Here is a 15,245-nt window from a genome sequence, read left to right as displayed (position 1 = left end):
TTTAGTTTAACTTAAACAGTTTGATTTTACTCCATTAATATGCTATTGGCAACTTAGTTTATTATCAATTTGTCCACGTTATTTCTTATTCAACAAAAGATTTAGCTATAACAAAGTTGTATCGATGTAGACAATTAAGAAAGTTGGTCAATCAGATCTGACCATAGGCCCATGGACAAACTCGTTACTGATCAGCACGTGTCTGGAGTGGCAATGATCGGACGTTCCATATGATATTGACTAAAAGACGTTTATTCTATTAATCTACATAGTTATTAATATATATACACTATTAACTCTACACAGAAGAAAAACAACTAAAAACAAGACAAAGAGAGCAATGTTAACATTGTCACTTAAGTGCGACAATGCCATCAGGCAATCATTTGTCAAATGTCAGTGCTATTGATCACTATGAATACATTCACCACAAACTCCCGCACCTGATACTATCGACAGGGAATGGGGATCCCGTAGGCTAAGGCACACACTGGACAGTTCTGGTCTATATTGTCACCACCATCGATGTTGAGGTAACAGGGTAGGACTGTAGGTGGTCGGCAGGACACCCAAATTGAAGTTAGTCATACAGTTTGCGGCTACACAAGTCGACGCGTCATTAACACCGTCGGGAGATTTAATAGTGTTTCCTATACAAGGTTTTCCATCTTTAACTAAAACGGGGACCGCTACTCTTCGAGGAGAAGGAAGTGGATTTAAATCGACTCCTTTCTCCTGTCTTGCTCGTTTGGTTTTATAGCGATGATTTTGAAACCAGATCTTTACTTGTGTTGGCGTTAGACGGATAATACTAGCAAGGTGTTCTCTCTCCGGAGCCGATAAGTAACGCTGTTGACGGAAACGCCTTTCGAGCTCGTAAGTCTGAGCTTTCGAAAATAAAACTCGTCGTTTGCGTTTTTTCTGAGGTTGATCCGATGTGGTTGTTCTTATTGTTGTCGGCGATTCAACTGGCTTCTCTCCTGTATCTACATCTAGAGAGTGTTCGCTGTCTTCGTGATTTGATAGTTGAATGCCAGATGACATTGGTACTAAATCGTCGGATGTGAAGCTATCGTGGTCCGGAAGATGACAGTTAGGAGGGATTGGTGGTAGGGTCAGTTCTGGGGTCAGAAGAGATGATTCCGGATTATCCGTTGTTACTTGACCTAAACAAATAGGACAATAACGATATTGAGGAGAAATTACGTAAGTCAGTAACGCGGGTTTCACGAGTTTCATTTGGGTTACTTATGATTTTAGCGACAGGCCTACGTAATAACATACTTAAGCATCATGGTAAATAACATTAAAGCACTGAATATTAAAGATCCTGTTAATGGTAAATTTCTATTAAAATATTTAAAAACCCAATTGTCATATCTCTTACGTTTAATATAGATTGCCCAATTCATAAAGAATCTTGATTTTGCAGTCGATTCGTAATAAAAATATTTTATAAATTACATTACATTAAATAATAAGACAGTTAAATCGAAAACTTACCAAACGAAGGATATACGGTTGGGGAAGCATCGGAGGAATTCCACCTCATGTTAAAAGTCGGTTCGCAAGTAAGTGGATTGTAATAAATTGGCTGATAAGTAGAAACATGTTCTTGTATAGTGCTTTCGAGGGTGCTGCAATCAGAAGAAACGTCTGGTAAGTCTAAAATGGCTCTTACACTGAAACTCGCGCCCTTCATTACGCCTGTGATTCAAACCAATTCGAACCCAACATGACCCACTTTGGTGAAAGATCGCGGACGCATGCGGTTCGGTAGACGAATCAAGGAGAGGGTGGAGCCGCCCTCGTTTGATTGGACGAGACAACAGCTCGAAGGTGGAGTTGGGGAAATCTCTCCACTTAAAGTTGTATCTGAGATTTAGGTTTTGCAAACTGTAGGTCAAGTGGAATTGCGTTGAGTGGATCGTCTGCTTTGAAGTTTGACATTTCATCTGATGAAGTGGATGTGATGGGTTGAACTTTTACTAGATTTACTCATCGAGGCGTTTCCTGTAAATTGCTTCCATATTTAACACCTTATTTACACCCACTTAAATTTTAGGCATTTTAAAAACATCGGTATTCGATAGGTACATCCGAATGCCTTTAATTAGGTAATTAATGGCTATGAATAAAAATAAACGTAAAATATAAACCCTAGTCATATTTTCAGTTATTCTTGGTTAGAAATATTAAATGGAAGCAAACGATTATCTAGAATAAAAATGTAAACAGTGATTATTTAAGTTCCTTGCTTATCTGGGAAATTAAAAAGGGTCTGCAATTGTTTTTTTAAATAAATCTAGAATATAAAATTAAATAAAAGTGACTTACTTTCTAATAATTAAATGTATGTAGTTCTTATGTTATTTGTCCTCATTGCTTTAATTTTGTAAAGATGAATAGATGAAAAATATAGCTACATAATATAAAAAATAATACGCTTTTGAAAATTTGCTAATTTCAATTACTGTATTGTTTACAATGAAATACAGATTTATTAAACAAGGTTTAAAACAAAATGTCATTTAACTCGGGTTAGGTTAGGTTAGACGAATCAGAAGAAATCCTGAATTAATGGAATTTAAGCGTTAAAACATAAATAATATCTAATTAATTTTTAATTATTTTCTTAATCTCGTTTGAAGAAATGGAAATCGAATGTATTAAGTAGAATCTATAACCTTTTTATTAGTAACAAATATTTCTTTAAGATTTTACTACTAAAATCTCAAAGTAGAAACTTTTTCTTCGCAAGATTCGATATTATCATCTCTGGCTATAACCAATCTGTGTGGTTAACAGTTATTGTTTTCTCATTAACCTACGGCTATAATCCAAATTACAACGCTTTAGCGAGTCGTCTAAAATCTGAAGAATCTAAAAACTATTGTTTAAATAATATAATCAATAACTCTAAATAATGAATTAACAAATATAAATTAAGAATAACTAAATGCTCTAGATTTTTCTAAGAAAATCACTTAGAATATTAATAAATTACAATATTATTAATTAAAATTCTTCAATTTTAATTAATTTGTTATAAAATGAAATTGGAATATAGTTTTTAGAAATTCCTAATTACCAATCATTGCCATAACTGATGTTCTGAACGAAGTAGCCGTCCATGTTTTCCTTTCTTTAGATATATGAAACGCCAAGAGATAACAGTATCTACGTTACTATCTACGGGACAGTTTAATTTTATGCGGGTAAAGCTTTTTTTTACACTAACCGATAACCATCTGTTCTCCTTAGACCATTAATTAAACTGTTTGGAAGTTAAATTACCGAAGAATCGTTTTCATAATAAATGCATTTTTGTTAGAAACAAGGCAGAAATAATAGCGAATGCTTGTATAATCAATGACACCTGACCCCCCCGTTTGGCTCGCGGGTAGAACAAAGTCTGCAGATATGATTGTCCGTTATTTCTCCGTGTAATCGAGTTAGTCTATCTTTAGTCTTTGTATACATAGTCAATCTGCTACCGCATAGATGCCAACGGAAATTCTCTGATCAAACTTAATATCGTCTTAGATAAAGTCTAACTAAAACGTATCGAAAGAAAATCGCTGCATTTAACTATTATCGGACGGTAATATATCTTTGCGCCAAGATTGCACGAAAATGTTTATTACGTGTTGGCTTTTTTTAATTTCCAGGATGATTTTAGGTTTTATCAATGTGTAACAAATGGGATCAGGTCTATGGAACCTTCTGTCATCAATTAGTCGGTAACAGGCTGACAAATTTCCTTTCGACCTGCCAATAATGGAGCGACGCAGACGGATATTGTCACCAAAGTCTGATGCTATAACACACCAAGTTGACCACAAACACAGACACTACATCCACACTAAAAGTCAGACGTTTCATTAAAACGCCTTTATGGCACCTCCCCACTGCCCTGATGAATGTCATAAATTACACAACACGGGGAACCCGAAATGCTACAAAATAAACAGCTAGTTGACGTCACTCGGGTCACAGCTTGCTTTTACGGCCATCTATTGGTTGTTGCTTGATTTCTCGTCTCCAATGAATGACAGGTACGGTTGGAATAATTAAATTTCTCTAAACCAATTGCTATTTAATGAACGAGAAATTGTGTAATGTCACTTTCTACTATAGTAATAATCATTCGGAGCAACTGTTTAACCGAGTGGTTCTTCAGCTAAATCTGATTTTAATAAGCTAAGAATTACAAAAGGTCAATGATATCATCCACTTTACTTAATTACACAACAAACATAATAATAGTAACGATATTTTCAAAAATTTGAAGTTATTTCGTTCTTTATCTCCTGCTGAGTTTAAATAAATCTGAACTATTATGAAAAATAAACATAGACGAAAATAGTTTACATATAGCTTATAAATGATCTAATTTAATAAATTTATCTAATTCCAGTTTCTTTATTTCGTATAATCTTTGTCTAGTTTCATAATTAGCATTTGAGTTATTTTGTTAATTAATTTCGAATTTTAAAGATACTTTTCTGCTGATATGACTAAATGCACTTGTAAAATAATAATACATAATTTTATACAAAATAGTTTTGTGTCGTTTATGTAAGGAGTAACTATGTTAGAAGCCATTAAATGTGTACTAAAGGTAATTAAAAGATTCTTTTTAACATTTAATTAGCGATATTCTAAAATTAATCTTATTATTTAAAACATTTAACTAGGGATTTTATTTTATTTATTTATTTATTTTTTTAAATCTAGTTTTATATCTTCTAACAAAATTTTTATCTTATCTTTTAATGTGGATATAAGATATAAATCTGAATTCAATTTAATATAAATATATCTTGAAAATTTTTGTTTTAATAAACTATAAATAAAAATGATTAACACATATAAATATCCAAATATATGTAATTAAACCTGCATATTATATTGTTCTAGATTATTAAATTAATTAATTAATTAATTAATTAATTTTTTAAACTCTTTTCAACCTGTAGTCACTGAAAGGGCCTTTTGATTATTGGTTCGGCCGGGCCAACAATGGGATAACTAGATGGTGGGGTAAGGGCCCGACATATCCGGGACAGATTCCCCGAAAAATTCCTGAGGTTTTTCGACCGGCCGAATCCTTCAGAGGACTTAACTGTCTCGTCCACCCGGCCGACCAAAACAAAAAAAAAAAAAATGATTTAAAAATTTTTTATGTTATTTCTATTAAAATCTAAAAGTTCAATATCAAATATACCAATACAAAGATTAAAACGTAATGTATCTTTTAGAATCGTATAGAAAATTTTAAATAATAAATATTTCTTCTAATCTATGATTAGATCTAGGTTTGGGATGTATAAAATAAATAAATATACTGTATGCTCATACAAACTTAAAATTTTTATAAAATTATTGAACGTAAACGAGTATAATGAATAAATGATCTGAATTATTTTTTTATATTAATGCAATTTATTTATTAACATTATAAACAACACAATATAACGAGTAAGTTTCACGTCTTGATAAAATTACTAAAGTAAATAATATAGTCCTCGGCTTAAAAAAGTTCTAACCTCAATAAAAATAATATTGTGCAATTGAATTAACTTTAAGCGTATTTATTTTAATTAAATAAGCTTAAAGCTCTATAGCATATTAAATAAAAATTTAATAAATAATCAGTTTAATATAAATAACCTGACTTATATTAACAACTTCGAAACACATCCGAATATGAAAAAATAAAATTATTAAAATAACTTTTATTCAATTAAATTTATTTTAATTAATTTTTTAAAAATTTATTCTGCAAATAAATATTGATGCATAAATAGTTTAAAATTCATAAATATAGTATATAAATAAGTTTAATTTTAATGTCTTCATCCTACAAATAAAAATTTACGTTTAAATAAGTAACAGTTTTCATTTTAAACGCCAGAATATGACTTTTTTTTAAAATTTTTATTATAAAAATTCTATTATTAAAAATATTTGCTACCGTGTGTATATAGGCTATCCGTATTTCTAGTAGGAAGGGTTGAGTCCAATTATTTATTTCCTTTACTTTGATGTATTGAGTAACTAACTTCCTCTTAATGTCACGAATTTTAAACTGTATCCAGACTTGTCCCGAATATCCTTATTTTAAAATATCTATTTTTTAATCTTTATGTATTAAAATCGGTTTGCATTCTATACGGGATCTAAACAATATTAAATAATAATATATCAATTTAATATAGGCTTAAAATATTTAAAAAATTGATTATCGTTGCTTTGCTGTATTATCATTGATGATATCTGTATAATACACATATAATACACAATCAGATAATCTGTTTAAATTACTTTAAAAAAATATTATATACTGTTTAAATAAATATTAAAATTATTTACAATTAAATCATATTTATAATAGAGATGAATACATAGAAATGATTAAAAATTCTTAAACTATTAAAGAATATTTTTTCATTTTTTTGGCAATTTTTCTGGTTTAATATTGAACCGAACTATGGTAATTTTATCTTAAATCGCTAACTCGCATGAGAAAACGTTAGTAATCAGACATTTTTTAAAACACAATTCTGAAATTTGGAACAGTTTTGTGGTCAGGACATCCGTTCGCATTTGACTATAAATAGTAATATAACGGTAATCAACAAAAAATAGTAAATATTAATTCGAACTAATTGAACTCGATTATTTTGATCGAAACTTTGTAAAGTTGTGTAAAAGTAGCTCTGTTATGAATTGGAAGCGCAGGAAGTACTCCATCCAGACAACAATGAGTCAGTTGATGTCATGTTTGACCAGGTCATCCACGAGAGGGCGGTCGAAATTGTTTCTTTGGTTTCTTTTTCGCCTGCGGGTCAGTTGAATGCCTAACTTTCCTATTGATAACACCTCAACCATTGATAGACGGGTAAGTCTATATCAAGTATTAAGTATATCTGATTATTATTAAATTCTAACTTATAAAATTTTGTTAATTAAGAGATTAAAAATCAATTTTATTTTTAAAAATATTGCAATTGAGTTTAGATATAAATATGTATAAACAAATAAAATATTTTTGATAACAGTTTTAAAGTTCTTAAATTTTCACCAAGGTTTCCAAATGGCGGGAAAAGCCCTATAAATTTTATTATATGTTATTATATAGTTGAATTAAAGCTTCCATTCAACATCTCTTGTATAAAAATTCACAAATTGATTGATTGCTTTTAATGATACTATGTTTCTATTAAATATACGGCAATTTATATTGCCTAATGTACTGTACATTTTTATTGAAAATAAAAGATATAATAATTAACATATATATATATATATATTGATTTTAATTATTATATCTTTTATTATACCTATATAATAACCCAGAAATACCTATATATATAGGTATTTCTGTTACTCTTAATCTGAACAAAATTGCTCAGTTTAAGTAACTGATAATCAATTTAAATAGTAATGTTTTCGCGTACATAAATTAAATGGCAAGCTAATTTGTCTTGAAATAAACTTATACAATTACTATAGGTTAAGTTACAAACATTTATTATATTGTTTCATAATAAATGTATTGTACTGTGCGTCTTACAGAATGTCCCGCATCAGTTTGTGGTCATTAATTTTCCGTTTGGTCTCTTTGTTCTCTTTAATATCGTCATTGAATATAGATCAGCGAAATCTATTTGGATTCGACATAGGTCTACCTTTAATGCCGCCTTGTAAGTCTGCGTACAAAGAAAAATTATTTATACGTTTTAAACTTTACATATTAATTAACTTTATTAATAAATATCACAATATATAAATTATAGATTCTCGTAATCGAAATTCTCCAGTTTTAGCGGCGACATATTATTTTAACACTCCAAACGATTCCAATTTCGATGACAAACTTGAAAATAATTTAATATTGAGTATTGGTGAGACTTGTGTAGCGGCAGACGGTCAGAAAGGCAGCTGTTATGATACTTCCGAATGCGTTAGAAGGAGAGGAACACCAATTGGTCAATGCAAGAATCAGAATCTGGTTTGTTGTATATGTAAGTAATCAATAAGTATATACATTATAGGCCAAAATATTTTAATTTTATCCTGACTCTTTCTATTTTATCTTAGTCCAGATCAGTTGTGGAGACGTTATACGCCAAAGTCCCGTGTATGTTAGAAATCCGGGATATCCACAATCGCATAATAAAGAAAAAATATGTAAAATTAGAATTGAGAAAGTAAATTCAACCATATGTCAATTCAAACTGGAATATATAGATTTCGATATTGCTCGTCCCGTCGATGGTAACTGTACTAACGACGTGTTAATAATAACTGGGCACGACGAAAATAATAGAATACCGCGCATCTGTGGATTAAATAATGGACAGCACAGTGAGTTATGTAGCATTCTACACAAGTTTTTTTTCTTATAATTAATTATTGATCTTTGTAAATATATAGAATTAAAAATAATCAAATTAATTTAAAAATTTCATTTAGTTTACGTCGATGTCAGGGAGTCCGGAGAACTTGGCTTACATATTATGATGATAGGAAATAATTCTAGAAAATTTAACATATTAATCACACAAATATATTGTTACGGAGATGATTTAGGTTTGTATTTTATCTCGATTTATTTCTTATTTTGATCTCCAAATAAGTTTTTTTTTTTTTTTGTTACTGTTTTGTTCTCGAAGCTCCTTCGCATTGTCTACAGTATTACACCGAAAGTCAAGGAGAAATTAAAAGTTTTAACTACGAAGAGCATACTGCACCAATGAGGATGCAAGGTTATCCTAATAACTTGGATTATGCCATATGTTTGAAAAAAATGCCCGGTTATTGTTCGGTCACTTATCAATTGTCGACGGGGAGAAACGGTGGTCATTATCCGTTTGCGGTGGGAACCGCGGCTTCCTCCGCTCTTTCTTCATCTCCTGTGACTGCTGAATGCAAAGACGATTATTTAGTCATAAGGGACACCAGACTGTGTAGTGCAGCAATGGCTCCTTCTCCTACTAGAACCTTAAGAAATGTAAATGCGTCTTCACCCATACTGCTCACAGGTAAGCTGAACAGGTGATTGATCTAGTTAATTAACTTCCATTGAATCGGTATGAAATAGTCCTGAAACTTGTGATTTTATTGACGTATTCGATTCATTTAGTAATGATATAAATTAAATAAGCATAAAATAGAATTAATACCACATTTTAAATAACATATGAGTATTATTTTCTTAAGAATACGTTTTACTGATCTATTGTCAATTTAGCTTTAAGCATTATAGAAAACTTAAATAAATTAAACAAAAATTAATCTAAAAATAACTCTAATTTAAATATTTAAAAAAATTTTAATCCAATTTCAGATTAAGATGTTAAAATAGTTTTTTCTCTTATATATAAACTTTTTAACTTGGTTTATTTTAAAAATCATCAACGAATAGCCGCAGATATCAGATTTTGGCCTGGACTAGTGATTCTCGAAGTGGGCGCTACTACCCCCTGAGGGCATTAGGAGATTCAAGGAGGACACTGGGAGGCAAGGAAGCAGTAGGGGCGCTGGAAGACAAAGGGGAAACATTCACTTTAAAACAAAAAATATTACTATTGAACTTTAAACAGATACACTGTAAAATCAATTTTTGAGACATCTGACTAGACGTAGGATGCATAGAAATAGCGCTTCTTTTTTAAAATATGATAAAGAAATACGCAAGTCGCAGTCGTACGAATAGAGCGAACTAAACAGGACAAAATACGCCCAATGTTTGCGTGACGTGGCAAGTGCTACTACGTTCTATAAGTCTTGTTCATCATATAGGAGACTAGCTAGACTTTCATGAGACTAGCTAGCCCTTCGTGGTTTTGTGTGCACAGACCTTCTTGCACTTTGATGTGCATGTACTGTACTGTACTTATACTATTTCTATTACACATTTTTGTGGTGCTCATCAAGTCTCAGTATCAGCAATACCTAGTTTTATTAAGTATTGTTATTTATTACCAGTATTATTACTTCATCTACATCCAGACATTTCAAAAGCATATTTTTTCTCCCTCAATTTTGTAGAATTTTGACACTAATTATTGAAGAAATTAGAGCTTATTACGAAGATATTAACTCATATAACTATCACATATTTAAGCTCAGGGATAGCATGATCTTACAAATAATAGTCTACTGTATATAGGAGAAGATGAAATAAGATGGTGTTGTTACGCTTTTAATTATTTAAATAAAACTGAAACACTGGCAAGGCGAACCTTATTCTCCCATTTCGACACGCTTAACTATTACGATTAATTTTAAATTTATCATTTTTAACTGATTTTATGGTGACGGCAGTGAAATATGTGCACTAAAAGAGGGCGGTAGTCCGAAAAAGTTTGGAAAACATTGGCCTAGATCAGTGTTTCTCAACCTCTAACGAATCGTCGCCCCCTTCAACGTAGTATCGTCCCCTTCAATAAAACCGTTACGTAGTATCGCCCCCTTCACTTCAAAATTCCGATGTCGAGGGCCAAGGCTAACGCCAAATTCGTACTGAATTGAATAGACTAGTGACTAGTATAATGTTATTTGTTTAATTATTGAACGATATAACGAATAAAATATCTAATTATTCTTAATACAGTATAATGTTTTACTATATCGCCCAGAAAATTGTTTTTCGCCCCCCAAAATATAAATTGTTACTAATCGCCCCCTCAACATGGAAAAACGCCCACATGGGGGCGATACCGCCCCCGTTGAGAAACACTGGCCTAGATGAAGCTAAAATCTGAGAAATTTTTGCGGTCATTTATATTACTCAACGCCATCTCTACTGCTTATGATTATTTAGACGGATAATGTGATGACACAACGAACATAGGCCTAAGTTTAAGTTAAACACTACCGATTTATCTGGAAATTTTTTTTTAAATTATATAATTTTATCATTATTAGTAATTATGTGAAAATGCTTAGTCGTTTAGCCGTAGTTCTTTATAATTCTAGAGTCATTCCTGTGTGAGTTTTCTTTTGAATAAGTATTAATTCGGAAAATTTTATATGTAGGCTATAACTAAAATATATTTACCACATTCATTAGAAAAGTTAGTTTAAATCTGAGAAAAATACATCATAGAATCTATAGAATTATTTGCAATATAAATAGAGTATATTTGAAATATTTTAAGAATTTTAAGAAAAACTTATACTTGAAAATGTCAAATATATTGTTTAGCTTTTAATACATTTAACTACCACTAGACTAATGAGTAAGGAACTAAATCTTATACTTGCATAGAAGGTGATTTTCAATTAAAACAGTGTTAGGAATTAGACTACTGAGATGAGTTTTGATTTTATATTGCGCTAAATCTGAATAAAATTAAAAGTTAAAAATAAATTCTCTATTAAGCAGAATATGCACTTAATCAATACAATAACCTTGGAAGAAGTAGAATCAGAGGGAGAAAATTTAGTCACAGTTTCACTGAACATCAATACTCCTCTGTAAAATTTAGAAGATAAGAGGATTAAAAGATTTTAATAAAGATTAGATGGAGTGACGGTTGTCTGAACGCAGATTGGCTGGAGAAGTAAAAGAAGACGGCGATACATCTAGGCTATCTTTACATAAAACCGTCGGCGGTAAGGCAAGAGTATCTCCAACTAATCTTTAAAAGCCTTTTGGGCCTTTTATTCTATGTTAGCAGATAAAAAAAGGCAAACGTCAGCAATGCTCATGTCTTTAATTCTATGCTTATATTAAAATGTAATTTTAATATATTCAAATAATAATAATTATAGCAGAAAATTTTTTACTAAATTTTTGCTTCTTTTGTCATCTCTCTTAAAATGATTACATTTATTAATGATTTAGTCTACATTTTATATATTACAATAATTTATTTTTAATTTTTATCCTCTTTTAACTTTATATTAAAATAATAAATTAATATATAAATAAAAGATATAAATTAGTACACAAGTATAAAAATTATCATTTGTTATAAAAACAACTGTTTTAAGTATATCATAGTACAAAAACAAATGGTATAAACTAAGTGTTCGTTCAAGTTTCATTGGATTATTATGCCAGAATTTTAAAGTTTTTATGCCTAAATTACAAGTAAGTTATTCTACAATTAGTCTGTTGATCATATTACACTTGCTTACAATGATTTGAATTATTAATAAATTATCGTCGACATTCATTTTAAAATAATATAATTTTTAATTTATTTGTATAATTTATATCAAAAGTAGCAATTCATAAAGCTTTTAAATATCTGAAGTAACATCTTATCGGTCTCGTATACAGTTTAATACACTACCGTCATTGCACTAAAAACATAATTCCCAAAGCATATACTGTATTAATATTTATTCTGCTCAAATAGTGACTTCATACGACAAAATTAAAATATCCTTAATATAATCGTTATCTGTATTCTAATTCTTTTCATAATAAGTGATAAAATAAACGAGATATCAGGACAAATGTAGATTTTTACTATGAATTTGTTTTAAGGTTAATAAATACACTAATCGTCTTTAAAAAGACATATTAAAACTTATGAAATAAAATATATTCCAAATGTTTTATATTATATATTTATTGGAACTTAAGTATAAATTTGTACATTTAGGCCAGTGTTAAAAATTTTTTCCAGCAGTGTGGGAACAAACACGTAAAAACAAATATTCTTAAACACAGAGTAAACACGTAGCCTATTATCTATTTTAATATTCTCTTCTTTTATTTAATCTATAGTTATACTTTTTAAAAACTGCTTAATATATTTATTAAAAAATATCCAAAAAACAATGAAAAATGTTGTAACCTATAAACGGCTAAAATTAATAAAAATATTTTTAAAAAAAATTGGCGCTACTCTACGGTGATGATGGTATATTAATTAAATTATACATTTAATAATTTATATGAAAATAATTTGTTATTTACCTAAACGTATAAGCTAAGAAACAGAATAGAAGAAGCGCGCATCCGGAAAAAGTTGATAGAGCGAAATGAACGTTCATTCTATCACTTCTGCAATTGCTCTGGCATATTTTGTTTATAATTGAATGATTATCTAAAATATTTCTTTATGTAACAGTTTATGATTATTATTAAACAATATCATTCTTATTCAGCTTTTTTAATTATAAGTGATATAACAAATATAATATTCCTATATTGTAAAATCTGTATTGTATCACATTGTTTATAATGGTGTCTTCAAAGAAACAAGGATATAAGTATTCAATATGTTTGTAAAAGCCGCTATTTAGAAACATTGAAAATGCTATTGATTAATTAAGAAACTCTTATTCCAATGATTCATAATTTTTTTTTTTTTTTAATTCTCTAGTTTTGTTGAATTTCATTCGTATATATCTTCTTACATGTAATATATATTAGCATTAAATATCAATAACATGTTCCTGGTCCATTAAAAAAGTAAGAAAAAGTCATTTCTTTAAAAGCAATTAAATTGAAGAAAAATAAATTTAATTTTGTAACCACAAAATAACCTAATATTAACATCTAAATAATAATAAGATTAACAATAAATACATTTTAAAATTTAAAGCATCATATAAAGATTTTGATCTAATATATTACAAAATAAAAATAAATACACTTACATTAGTTTTATAATATCATTGTTTAAAAACGTATCTGAAACAATTTATAGAATATTTAAAACTATGTATAAAACTGTATATTGTATACAAAATATCTAAATACTTTTAAAAACATAGCAAGAACATCTCATGGATAAATCTTATTTAAGTTCTTCGAATTATTTAGAAACTATAGTATTTTTCAAATAAAATGTTTAAATTTTCTCTTTAAAATCTTAATATAAAAGTTTTTAAGAGAATTTAAAACTTATATTTAATATAATTTAGTCATTTACAAAAGTAACCAATACTTTTTTATATGAATAAATATAAAAATTTTTATGCTAAAATATTAAAAATAGTTTTTTTATTATTTATTACGGATAATATAATTATGGATATAAATTTTTTTTTCTGTGATAAATTTTCTATTCGAATTTCTATAAAGATTACTACACTTGAATGTCATTTGCTGCCATCTAGCGATGTTATTTTCATTATTTTTAACGTGATAATTTCTGAAATTTACGCTATATTTTATAAATATTTATTATTTCAATAAATAAAGATTTAATATTTTTCTTGTATTAAAATTTTATTAAAAGTATATATATGTGTGTTTGTTTTAGATACTACTTCGGGACCGTTTATCGTCCGTTTTGTATCAAACGGAGCTCGCAACGCACGAGGATTCAGTTTGAAATATCAACAACATCCATGTAATAATCAGAATAACTAATAATATTATCTCTCCTTATATTTTCGAGTGTTTTGAGGGTATAGTGGTACCTCAGGATACGAACGCCCCAACATACGAAATTTTCAGGATACGACATGAAATTCGAACATATTTTTGTTCCACGATACGAACAATAACTCACCATACGTCGTTACATTAGTTCGCAGCGCCAATTTTTATTCACTTCTGTTCATTGGTCTCAGTCCCGTGTTTGCTTCGTCGTGGAAGTATCTTGCTCGATAAAGGAAATCTTGAGGTATTATCAGAAAGTGACTGATTTTATTGAAAAGAAACATTCCAAAAAGGTTCACACTAGCTGTATTGCTGCTCAGAGTAATGACATTTGCCTAAGTCATTTTAGAAACACTTTAAAAAGTAGGCAAAGCCAAACCTCTTTGGATAGATATTTTACCAAATGACCTGTATCCAGTGAAAGTGCTGGTGGAAGTGAAGGAAAGAAAGCAAAAAGCAGTGAATAAAAATTTAAAAAAATATATATAAAACAACACTAATTTTTTTTATCTTCTCTAAGTTATTTTTAAGTTATTGTTACATTATGTTATATAAGTTAAGTTTTAGTATCATTTCCCTTCTCCCTCTCTTCCGCCACCAGTTTACACCTCCACCGTCATCTATCCTCAAAGGTAAAGTGCAAATAAAACTACATTTTTTTTAATCAATTATTATTCTATTATGGTTATTTATACATTTACAACTACAAAACGCATTTTTCAGTGTTTTCCTTACTATAGTTATTATTATTTTTTTTAATGTACTACTTAGCTTTAATTTGAGTGTGTTTTTCGTGTTGGAACAAATTATTTGGTTTTACATGTAATCGTATGGGGAAAAATGACTCACCTTACGACATTTTCATGATACGATCTCAGTT

General features: G+C 29.3%; 2 protein-coding genes across 5 annotated transcripts; one reads left to right on the top strand and one right to left on the bottom strand.

Moving 5' to 3' along the window:
- Positions 1-231: 231 nt before the first annotated feature.
- Positions 232-13,076, bottom strand: LOC111625061 (homeobox protein Nkx-2.2a-like). 4 transcript variants are annotated; one of them, XM_023368092.1, is made up of 6 exons: positions 12,950-13,076; positions 7,583-7,718; positions 5,981-6,185; positions 2,338-2,422; positions 1,504-1,637; positions 232-1,166 (listed from the first exon to the last, which is right to left on the bottom strand). In XM_023368092.1, exons 5-6 carry the CDS (start codon positions 1,550-1,552, stop codon positions 514-516), a joined length of 702 nt encoding a protein of 233 aa, XP_023223860.1. In that variant the 5' UTR covers positions 1,553-1,637; positions 2,338-2,422; positions 5,981-6,185; positions 7,583-7,718; positions 12,950-13,076; the 3' UTR covers positions 232-513. The 4 variants fall into 4 exon arrangements, with proteins under 4 accessions (XP_023223860.1, XP_023223861.1, XP_023223859.1 ...); XM_023368093.1 differs by lacking the exon at positions 7,583-7,718 and having other exon boundaries at positions 12,950-13,067; XM_023368091.1 differs by lacking the exons at positions 2,338-2,422; positions 5,981-6,185; positions 7,583-7,718; positions 12,950-13,076 and adding an exon at positions 3,092-3,347.
- LOC111625069 lies at positions 7,703-14,353 on the top strand. Its single transcript, XM_023368100.1, has 6 exons — positions 7,703-7,712; positions 7,806-8,033; positions 8,110-8,376; positions 8,485-8,601; positions 8,685-9,053; positions 14,244-14,353. The coding sequence occupies exons 1-6, from the start codon at positions 7,703-7,705 to the stop codon at positions 14,351-14,353; spliced, it is 1,101 nt and encodes a 366-aa protein (XP_023223868.1).
- Positions 14,354-15,245: the final 892 nt, after the last annotated feature.

Source organism: Centruroides sculpturatus, unplaced genomic scaffold, assembly GCF_000671375.1.
Source record: "Centruroides sculpturatus isolate CEXI.00-Female unplaced genomic scaffold, Cexi_2.0 scaffold40, whole genome shotgun sequence".
Taxonomy (NCBI): domain Eukaryota; kingdom Metazoa; phylum Arthropoda; class Arachnida; order Scorpiones; family Buthidae; genus Centruroides; species Centruroides sculpturatus.
Note: the sequence above shows the minus strand (reverse complement) of the source record. Positions and strands in the feature narration are given on the sequence as shown.

Coding starts and splice junctions, on each gene's coding strand:
- LOC111625069 (XM_023368100.1), top strand. Junction 8,602..8,684: donor TTGTTACGGAGATGATTTAG/GTTTGTATTTTA, acceptor TTGTTCTCGAAG/CTCCTTCGCATTGTCTACAG. Junction 9,054..14,243: donor TTCACCCATACTGCTCACAG/GTAAGCTGAACA, acceptor TGTTTGTTTTAG/ATACTACTTCGGGACCGTTT.
- LOC111625061 (XM_023368090.1), bottom strand. CDS start 1,702: ATGAAGGGCGCGAGTTTCAGTGTAAGAGCCATTTTAGACTTACCAGAC. Junction 1,167..1,503: donor AACCGTATATCCTTCGTTTG/GTAAGTTTTCGA, acceptor CTATTTGTTTAG/GTCAAGTAACAACGGATAAT.